We start from the raw sequence: 11002 nt of genomic DNA, 5'->3' as shown, positions 1-11002 counted from the left end.
AGCTGTAATAATATACATGAAGCCTAACAATGATTATGCAAATTAAATTTAATTCAACAGTTCAGAGATGAGTAACAAATAGGTCTAATTCAGTTATGTCTGATGCATGCTACACACCCATCCATTTCACCGGGGTGTTTAAAAATACTGGCTATTAATTGATTTATTTTGTGGATATGTTTAATTTTCTAGTTTTGCATTGTTTAGGAGTGTCACACAATAATTGTAAATACAGGAAACAAAATACACTTGTTTGCTTGCTTTTTCTTCAAAGGACCAACTGGCCAGTCTTGTTACTTACTCGGTTAAAATACAGACTTGGCCTTATTTAGCAGGGTTCATGAACTGACGCATATGTATAGCATACATTTTAATGTATACATAGAGCACATATACAAGGGCTTTTCCTAGCTCACAGATCGAGAATTCATTTTATCTTCTTTGTTCCTAATTCACATATACCTAATTTAATTGAAGGAAGGATCTGGCCAGCAGAAGCACAAAGCTGCACACACAACCTAACCCCAAAATGCCCATTTCCCTGGGGCCAAGCCTCCTTGCAGGGTCAGTACAAGCAGAAAGCAAAAACTAGCCTGTGTTTAGGTAGCCCAGAAGAAGAGCAAGCTTGTCTGGGCACAGATGAGGGCTCAGGATTCAGGCAGGCTGCTGGGGCAAGCTGCCACCCTGTGTATTGGTGCTACAGCACTAGCCAGAAGGGCTATGGCAAAGCCCACTGTGCTGGCCCTACAGTCAGCCTGGCCAATATTTTTCTGTGAGCCTTCTGGAAGCGTTGCACATCTCATGCTTCTACCGAATTCTCTGCGTACTTTACAGGGGTGATGTGACGCCCTTTTGATAGCCTTGGGTTCCTGAGAGAAAACCCCCATTTCTAGCATAAAGGAGAAAGGGGAAAAGGAAAGGAGAAAAGGAGTCAAGGAAGAGGAAGGAAGCCAGGTATAAATCATGAAGCAATCGCCAAGAGTGTGATAAACAATATGCTACATTAAAAAGTAGTTAAATTAATGATCCCAACCTTAAAGCTTTAAATAAAATTAATCTTTTGATTTAAAGTAGCTACCAGTCAGGAAACTCAGAATGGGATCCTTTTAAAGTCATTTTTTTTTCTAGCTTGGTTTATCAGCATATTTACCAGGAGCAAATGTGACCTCTGCAAATTATACACATCATGAAAACCCAAGAAGTTCTGCCAAGAGCTGGTGGTAAGTTGCTATAACAGCAGCTTGGGGGTTGAGAAATGCACTTTCCTTTGCACTCATGGTAACAGGTGACCTGGTGGTAATGACATCATTAACACATTTCACCTTTTTAAGCTCTCCCGCTGGTGTTTTACTTATACTGGTTTATGGGGGAATCATTTAATTTTGGTGTTTGAAGTCCCTTGTGTTCTTAGTGGTATTTTTAGGGGGAAAAAAAAAAAAAAAAATGGAAAGAGATTGTCCTCAGGAATGTGATTTGGGACAAAACCATTTGATTCTATCAGCAGATTCTGTCTTGTGTGAAAAAGAACTTGGGAGTTTTTATAGTGATCAGATAAGATTGTGATTAATCTAATTCGGTTTTCCCTTCAGGAATAGGCAATACCCTCTTTTAATAAGCAGTTATTAGGCACTTGCCAAATCTTCTAACAGCTTCTCCAGATATGTATGCATTTTTATGCAAGCTAGGTATGTCTATGAAAAACAGAAACCAAACCAACAAAAAACACTCCAAATGGAATAGTTTCTCCATTCGATACTTGACAGTCCTTATGGACTCTCCACTCTAGATATGCATGAAGCAGGATCTTTTGTTCCTGTTGTTACCATGTCTCTGTGTACTTCTCTATGTACCCTTGTAGGTAATGATTTTTCTGAAAATATTATCAAATGCATTGTTTATCTCTTCTTTTCAAAAGCTGTCTTATGACACCTCTCCTTTTCATTTCTTGTAAATATAAAAGAATCTGAAACTCCTATTTAACAATTGCAATTTAATAACATCCTACATCCGAGATTTTTATTTACAGAAACGTTTGCCCTTGACAACTTGCTCCCTACATCAACAATGTGAAAACAAACCTATTAACCCCTGAAACTTACAAAGAGAAAGGGAAAAAAAAAAAAAAAAAAAAAAAAGAGAGAGAAAGATAAACCCACCCACAGCAAACACTACAGCATATGGAAGCATTTCTGAAATGTATGGGGCCAGATCCTATCTCCATTGACATTAATCAGACGTTTATCACCGAATTCAAAAGGATCACCCACTGAAAAAGAAAAAAAAGAAAAAAAGAAAAAAAGAAAAAAAAGAAAAAAAGAAAAAAAGAAAAAAAGAAAAAAAGAAGAAAAAAAAAAAGAAAAAAAAAAACGAAAAAAAAAAAGAGGCTTTCAGAATGGGATTTTGTGCTCAATTTCCAAACAGACTTGAGTATTTGACACCTTTATTATACTCTAAATGCTTGGATAACACAACAATACAGGACAGGACTGTTTTCAGTCTCAAGAAAGGAGAAGTAATTGCTGTCTTCAACTACATAATGGGAGGTTACAGAAAAGGTGGAGCCAGACGCTTCTTCGAGGTTAAACACAAGAAAGATGGGAGGCAATGGACTGAAACAGCAACAAGAAACATTCCAAAGAAATATTAGAAAAATGTTCATAGCAGTCAAAAATTGAAATGTGTTGTCTAGCTATCGAATCTCGATCCTTGAGGACATTCAAAACTTGGCCGCATATGACTCTGAGCACCCCGATCTCACATAGAATTTGCCCTTTATTTGAGTGGAGGATTTGGATCAGTTGTCCTCCGGGAAGGGCAGGGAAGAGCAGGGAAGGGCAGAATAGAATAAACATTCTATTTATGGAACTATTGCGGTTCTCAAGTCTCCTTTGAGAATATTTGAGAATATATTGCTTTGATATATTAAGTCTACATATTCAGACCAAATCTTCCAGTGGCAAAACTGAATTCAAAAAGCGTTGTAGAAATTTGTGCCAGTTGAGGATCTGGGTTTGCTGCACTGGAACAGAAGTTCAATTCCAAATGTTCTTGGTACAGAAGTTGGCTGGGGCCCAAGAATGCACAGGCTGTGGGTACACAAACAAGCTACTGTAGGGCATGGATATATGGCACATATGCTACTGTGATTTTGTTCCCATACTGGTCTTACTCTGTTATCTCATGGCAAAGGAGATGCTCCATACACCAAGCAATCTACATCCCCTGTATCATAACTGAAGGGTAGGATGTCCCAGATTAGCTCCTTGCAAGTTCATCCTTATAACATTTACTGGTCACTGTTCAGTGACCCACACCTTATTTTTCAGGTTCAGTGCAGGGAAAAGACAGCATCACAAATACCTGTGCAGTCCAGAAAATAAAATAGCTCCTTCATCTTAAGAAGCCAACGAAAATACAACCAAATATATTTCACAATTTGCAAGTCTTGCTCCTGTCACACAAAATGCCATCACACCACTTCAGAAAGCAACCTGCCGAATTTTGTTCAGACCACATACATACCACTTGACGCATGCCTTGCAGCTCTCTGTACCTCAGAACTGTAACTTCCCTGTGATTTTTATTCTTCAGTAACTTAGCACAGTGGTAACAAGCAGGATCTTTGGCTAGACAAGAAAGAACATCAATCCTTCTGTGCAATGATGGACAGCTTTAGGGATACGCCTTTTGTAATGCAAATAAGAACTGCCCAATAAGATCTTGGTTTACTACAAATATTTCATTTTCTGTAGTAAAGTCTACCTTCACCATTTACTTTTCACCTGTCTGCTCCATGTGGCCAATCCCTCAGCAGCTCCCTTTACAATTCTCCGCATACAGGTCCATATTCCAGAAGTCCTCATGACACTGGAGTCTTTCTGTTAACTGTGGTATGTCCAGTCCCCTGCAATGATCCTGACACCACAAGAGATATCTGAAGTGTGAAAGAATTGAAAAACTGTTCTTACAGTTTTTAGATATGCAGATGTCCTAGCTAGCTGACTTTTCATAGAGCATCAAGTTTGAAAGCTTACTCGCCCATGATATGGGACCATGTTTTTGTATTGCATGAACATTGCAAAGATAAAGATTTTATTTTAAAGAACTTAATTTAAAAGAAAAATAGTACATAGCATATCATGTAATTGCTATTTATTTTCATAAACATGAGGTATTTCAAAGTGCTATAAGACGCAGCACTAAATGTACATCGGAAGAAATTAAACACAGAACTTTGCAGTTACCCAGTTCTATGCACCAAACATTAACAAATACATTAACTGGAAGAAACAGGCTAGGAAAAGGCATATATAGTAAATTTCTTTACAAAAGTTTCTTAGTTCAAAAAAGTGATAAAGTAATATCTACTCAAAACTTTCACAACTCATTTTCATACGAAAATATAAGTATCAAATTTAGTTATGTATCAGCATCATACTAAAGTATACAGGCAATGTAAGAATTAGTACAGTACATAACAGAGATTAACAATATATTTGTATACAAAAACATGCTCCTCAAACATTGAGGTATTACAGTACTTAGGTATGAACTTCCAGTCTAATACTGGTAGCAAAAGCCACCTCTCATAACCCAAGACATGTACAAAAGGCAAGTGTGTAGATGGTATTTACAGAAAATTCCCACAGGGGTACAAATGCTAACCCCTAAAGTAACATCTGTTAGAACATAAGCACCATAAAAATTAGGAGTGAATGTTTTAAACTCAACTATATGTCATCAGCAGCTCCAAATGCTCACAACAATAAAAAAAAAAAATCCCCACCATCTACAGTTCTTAACAAAAAAAAAAAAAAAAAAAACAAAAACAAAGGCAGTCCATTGTTGTTTGGTTGTCTTGCAATAAGCTCCTTGCAAGAACATCCATTTGCTCCGTACCCGGATAATATAGTTTGTCAATTACTTCAGGGACTGGATTGAAAGTAAAACCAACATTCTTAACGTCAAAAAACACAATTTTTTTAAAGAATCAAAAATGTGCAAAGTGGCAATGACTGTCCTGGTCAGCCAAAAAAAAAAAAATTTTTTAAAAAAAAAAGCTTAGCAAGTCCGCTTGAACTCTATTTTCTTTACCAGCTGTTGTTGTCTGGCTTGCAATTTCTCCTTTTCTAGCAATAACTTCTGCTCCTCTGCCTGAAGAGAATGGACATATTCAGTGGCTTTTTTCAAGATCACAACTTTTGCAGCTTTCTCATTTTTAACCAGTTCTGGAACATGGTCCCTTAATGTGAGGAAACTTGACCGTAGATCATTACGCCTTTGACGCTCCAGGATATTGTGGTTACGTCGACGTTCACTATCCTCTGAATCCGAGTTTCGAGGACTTGAACTCTTAGACTTTGGTTGGATCATGGGTTTTACTGGACGGGGCACCTCAGTTTTTAACTTTTTCTGTGGTGGAGCATCTTCACTCTCCATGTATGGAGAAGGAGCGGCATAATTATGCTGCTGGTGAATTGGTGCGCAACGCTTTAAGATCAGTTCATTCTGCTGTGTCCTGACTGATGGAAAAGTGGTATTTTTAGGACGCACTGTGATAGTAAGAGTCGTAACAGCCTTGTTGGAGGAGGAGCGTCTTTTCTCCACTGTCACAACATCTATTTCTTCTTCTTCATCCTCTTCCTCCTCGTCTTCATCATCTTTTGGTGACAAAAAGTAAAAAAAAGAAAGATGTTATTCCTTCAGAAACTACTCTGAACAAGTATTAAACCAGATGTATTTACTGACAAAACATGTACATTAAAAGCAGTAATGAAATAACTGGTATTTGTAAAAATAGGCTGTGCCCACCAGCTAAAATCAACTATGGCTCTAGAAAAGTACAAAATATGTACAAAATAACTAAAGAAAAGTGATTTCTGAAAGTTTAACAACTTTTTGTTTGTTTTTTTTTAACTGCCTCTACTTTTCAAGAAAAGTGGGGCTCCCACCCAACTGATCTCAGTGGCAGAAAGAGTTTTCATACAGAATGTATGAATTTTTAATACAGCTGTGGAGCTGGGGTGCAAAATGCATGCACAGACTCACAACACAGCCCTTGCTTGGTGGAAAAGCAGCCGGAAAACTAAACAATTGCTGGGTTTGTTCTAATGCAGAAGGTGAAGCTGCTCCCGCCGGGGACCCTTTAAGCCGGCGTTTGGTGCTCTGCCAAGAAGACAGCTGTTGGAAGTGCTTCCTCACCCAAAGCTGTCAAACCAGACATTAAAGGGACAGCAGGCTCTGCAGCCCGGGATGGATCACCAAGTTTATGCTGATGGTCACATGGATTGGCTTATGGGCACAGGCGGAACCACTTTTCAACAGAACTGGACTTCTGTGCAGGCACAGACAGGAGATGTCTGTGGGCATTTTAGGTTCTGTCCATGCAAAAACAAGGAATCCTCTGCGAGGCTACTTAGCCTGCTACAGCCTCCCAATGTGACACTTACGGACATATTCACCACCCTCCACGAAACGTGTGTTCATCATGAAACTACCACCCTCCTCACCCCCAAAACACCCCTGGGGATGGTGGACACAGGATAAGGGGACAGAAGGAGTTACGGAAGCTTCACAGCACCACAGCAGGGTCCTGCTGCCCCTCAGGGCCATCTCCTGCTGGGCCACCAGCCCCGGACCCCTGCCCATGCCTTCCCCATGGGGCCGCTATCCCCATCCCTGCCGTGCCTGCTGCCGCCTGCTGGCCAACCCGCACCCCACACACCCCCCGCCCAGCCCCTTCCTCTCTTTCGAGGCCACCATCACCCCCCCATGCACTCACCCGAGTCACTAAGGGTGTCATCTCCAGAGCTGCTGCTGCTGGCCCGGCTGTCCCCAGCTGGACGTGGCGACCGAGAGCCCCGTGGCGCCCCCCCGCCGCCCGCCACCCCTCGGCTCGTCCCCGTCACCGTTGCCTCCCTTTTGGTGACAGGAAAGGGGAAGACAACGGCTGGGTCCACACACTCAGCCGTTGCCACGGCAGGGACGGCGGCGGTGGTGACAAGGGCAGTGGTGGCAGCAGCCGGGGGGGGTGGTGGCGGGGCGGCAGTGGTGGTGGTGGCGGGAGGCTTGCCTTGGAGCTTCTCGCTGACCGCCCGCTCCAGCTTCTCGCGGGCAGAGAAGCCGCTCCACATGCAGTCCTGGATGATGATGGAGTTGAGGTTGTTGGTCACGCCAAGCCCCGACTCGAACAAGTCCCCCCCGTCCGTGCCGCCCCACAGGTCGGCCTCCGGGGGCAGCAGGAGAAGCTCGGACGCCCAGTCCAGGTGGTCGGTGGGGCGGCAGCCCCCCAGTGCTGCCCCTCCCCAAGGCACCGGGCCCCCTCCCGGGGGGTGCTCCTGGAGACCTGCCCGGCTGGGAGACAGGGGAGGGGTGGGCAGCAGCTCAAACTTTTTCCAGATGTCCTCCCCAGGGGGGGCAGAGTCCGGGCCGCACAAATAAAAGTCATCTTCGTCCGGGTAGAAACAGGGCTGCAAAGAGTCAAACTCGAGGTCGGGGTTTTTGCTGACCATTCCTGGCATTACGGGGGTCTTCTTGCGGGTTCCCGGGTCGGGCAATTGTTTTAGAGGCAGGTTTTATGGTATTTCCACCAAGGGGAAAGAGAGGTCCTCCCAAGACCTGAAACTAAACCAAAAATAAAAAATGATGATAAAAAAAAATAATAATAATTACAACACGAAGAAACACACAGACGCGACTGTAACTCCCTTACTCTTAAGTGAAAAAGCCATGAAACAGAACAAAACCAAAACACGGTAATTCCATCATCAACAGCAAGAAGCCGGGAGCCTTTTGCAAGTCGAGCAAAAATGCATCGCACACCTTTCCTCCCGACTCGGGCATTAAACGAAAAGGGCCAGGTAGAGCTCCGACGTGCAGGGCTCTCTCCGGGAGGACACCCAGCAAGGTACGGCAGGGATGCAAAGCACCTCTGCGCTCCTGCACAGAGCACTCCCCGGACTCCTTCAAATGCTCAAAGCAGCAGAGTAACTGTAGACAGATGCAAGGCTTTGATACCGTAATCTCCCCAGAAAGCCCTCTTAATATGCCAGCAAAAGTAGAGGAAGTTTACTCCTTTTGTCATCTGCAGAGCAGCGCAAAGAGAGAGGGGGATGCAAAAAAGGGGGCGGAGGGGGCTCTTCGCAACTTCGCAAATCGCCAGTTCATTCACTCAAAGCGAGCCAGAGAAAAATCCACACAAAACACACGGGGGGAGGAGGAGGAGAAATTCAGCAGCAAGAGAAATTATCGACCTTATGTAATAATCTCACATACACACGTTACAAAAAAAAAGAAAAAAAAAAAAAAAAAAGGCACTAAAATCACCCCGGCGCCACCAACAAAGCCTTGTGATTTGCCAACAAGGTACAGAAGTTTCTGTCCCCCCTTTCTTCCAGCTCAAGACGAGAGCAAATGGAGAGGCTGCGAGGGCGACAACTTGGCAGATTTTGCCCCTTGGTGCACTAAAAGCCTCCTGCAAGCAGCACTTTTCCCCATCTCCCCCGCGGAAAATGCGCGCCCCCTTACCTCGGCCGGACCCCCCACTCGCTAGCCACGACCAGTCACCCGCACCCCATTCCTCTTCCAAGAGCTGGGTTGCATCAGACATTTAACAAAAAAAAAAATAAAAATAAAAGATGACTTTTTAAGTCCCAAGGAGCCGCTCAGCGTCTCTCCCTTCGCCTCGGTTAACGTGCCGCGAAGGGAAAGCGTTTGGCTGGGTTGAGAACAGCTGACGCTTAAACGGCGACCAAAAGGGGGGAAAAAAAAATCCATTAAAAGCCTTATGATGAAATGCAAAGAAACGAGCCTGGCTCAGCTGCTCTCCCCCTGCCCCGCCCCCTGATCACTTCCAGTATTGTACATTTTTCTGCTCCTGAAATATATTAAACCGTTAAAAAAAATGCAAAGCAGTAAAGAGGCACCTACAAAACCCAGGCGAGCTCAGCGCGACAGCTCCAAAACAAAACCAAAATATCCGCCGGGATTTTCTTCTGCTCAATGAAAAACCCATTCACGCACTGCAATGCCCCTGCACTTCCTCTCCATTCCCATCCTCCCTGATTTCGCGACTCGAACGCGATGGGGAATTGTGTTTATTTCATTGGGTTTTTGTCCTCCTGCTTATTACAGCCCAGACCCTGCAGCTTCCTCTTCTTACCTCCTTGGTGATGGTGGTGGGTGTTGCAAGGGGGAGGAGTGGCGGGGGGCTGGGGGGAAAGGGAAAAAAGGGGAAAAAAAAAAAAAAAGAAAAAGGAAAAAAAAAAAGCAGATGATCTTGTATGTTGCACTTTACTGAGCCCGCGCAGCCCCCGAGGCTAACCCAAGCCTCCACAACCACCCTTTGCTTGCAGACAGATGACTGTCACTGGCAGGCTTTGAAGCTCCTAGCTATTATTTCCCCCACACACCAAAAAAAAAAAAAAAAAAAAAAAAAGGACAGCAAAAGCTGACACACCCGGGGAGGCATTAAAAAAAAAAAATAAAAAATTAAGACGGGGGGTGAAGCGAGAGCAGCAAAACCCCACCTCCTGATTTCCATAAGGCAGGGAGGCGCCTGGCGTTTGGCGCCAAAAGCCCCATTTGCTCTTTATGCGGGGCAGGGCGAGGGCCCGGTCCCGCTGCACGCGAGGGGGGGCCCGGCTGCCCCGAGCCGAGCCGAGCCGTGCCCCAGCTCCGTCCCCTTCGGGTCGCCCCCTCCCCTCGTCCCCGCAGCAAGGGGGGGGCGCTCACGGGAGGAGCGGCATCCCCCAAGCCGCGGCGACACCCAGGGCGAGAAAAAAAAAATGAAAAAAAATAATGATAATAAAAAAAAAGAGGAATAAAGAAGTGGCTGGAAGACGGAGTGGCTCCCGACTGGGGGCTTTGCAAATTGTTAATAACCATCCTGCCGGAACGAGCACCTCCCTCAGACAAGCGGGGTTTGCCCGCATCCCCCCCCAACGCACACCCCCCGCCCCGCGCCCCCCTCTCTCCCTCCCCGCCGCCCGGGACGTGAACACTCGGCGGAGCCGCCGCGGGCCCCGGCTTTCCGCTGCGGACGGCGACACCTTGCGGAGGGCCGGCGGAGCTCGGCACGGCTCCCACCTCATCTTCCCCCCCCCGGCCGCCGGGCACCCACCGCTCTCTCGGCTCCTTCCCCGCGGGCGCGGCGGGGCCGGGAGGGCGGCGGGGCCGGGAGCGCGGCGCTGTCTCGTCGGCGGAGCTTGGCGGAGGGGGGCGAGCCCGGTGGCGAGCGATCGCGATCCGGTGGCCGCTGCGGGGTGGCGCCTCCTCGCTCATAGGCTGCAGGTTGAGGCGGGGACTGCGGGGCGTTGCTCGCAGGATGGCTGCCGGCGGGCGGCCGCTTTGTGTGCGGAGGGGGCTGCGCCGCCTCCTTCCGTCCTTTCCCTCGCTTGGTGGTGGGGATGAGCCTGGGGTCTTCCAAACTGGCTCCTTTATCACGTCCCCTGCCCCCCACCTCCCCCCATATCGCAGCCTTCGGGCTGCGCCCTCCCGCGTGGCGATGCCCCCTCGCCTACATGTTGTGCTTCAGTGGCCAAAGCTGTGAGGCCTCAGGGAAGGGGAGGCATTAAAGCATTTGCACTCTTGTTGGGGTGCCCGGCGGGGAACCGCGAACAGGAGCAGCAGCAGCGCGGGGTCGCCAGGGGAGGCAAAATGGCGGCTGCTATCCCACCCGCCTCACCTGTGGGGACCCAGCCATTACGGCTGCCACAGTAAGGGTGGCAGCGCCAGCAGTGGCTGCCAGCCGCTCGAAAATGGCCACTAGGCAGGCAGCAAGTCCTGCCAGACCCCCTCAACTCGCCCTTGCCTGCTTTTTGCCCCTCAACGTAGAAGTGGCTGAACGCTCGCCTTCCTGAGGAGCCCTCAGTGGGCTCTGGTTGAGTGTAAAAAGGGCCTCTAGAAAGCAAGTCCTTCAAGCTTCAAGGTACATGCTGTTCAAGCACAGGGTGCTGCCAGTTACTTTGGATACCCTGTAGTGAATTAAGACTCATTTGGGAAG

General features: G+C 46.6%; 1 protein-coding gene across 2 annotated transcripts; it reads right to left on the bottom strand.

Annotated features, from left to right (window-relative positions):
* Nucleotides 1–4725: 4725 nt before the first annotated feature.
* Nucleotides 4726–10185, bottom strand: MYCN (MYCN proto-oncogene, bHLH transcription factor). Of its 2 annotated transcripts, none has more exons than XM_082755819.1 (3): nucleotides 10121–10185; nucleotides 6782–7623; nucleotides 4726–5660 (listed from the first exon to the last, which is right to left on the bottom strand). In XM_082755819.1, exons 2-3 carry the CDS (start codon nucleotides 7518–7520, stop codon nucleotides 5062–5064), a joined length of 1338 nt encoding a protein of 445 aa, XP_082611945.1. In that variant the 5' UTR covers nucleotides 7521–7623; nucleotides 10121–10185; the 3' UTR covers nucleotides 4726–5061. The 2 variants fall into 2 exon arrangements, with proteins under 2 accessions (XP_082611945.1, XP_082611944.1); XM_082755818.1 differs by lacking the exon at nucleotides 10121–10185 and adding an exon at nucleotides 8527–8665.
* Between the last annotated feature and the right edge of the window lie 817 nt (nucleotides 10186–11002).

This window comes from Aythya marila (genome assembly GCF_965140915.1).
Source record: "Aythya marila genome assembly, chromosome: 3".
Lineage (NCBI taxonomy): Eukaryota > Metazoa > Chordata > Aves > Anseriformes > Anatidae > Aythya > Aythya marila.
This window is presented reverse-complemented; position numbering and strand designations above follow the sequence as displayed.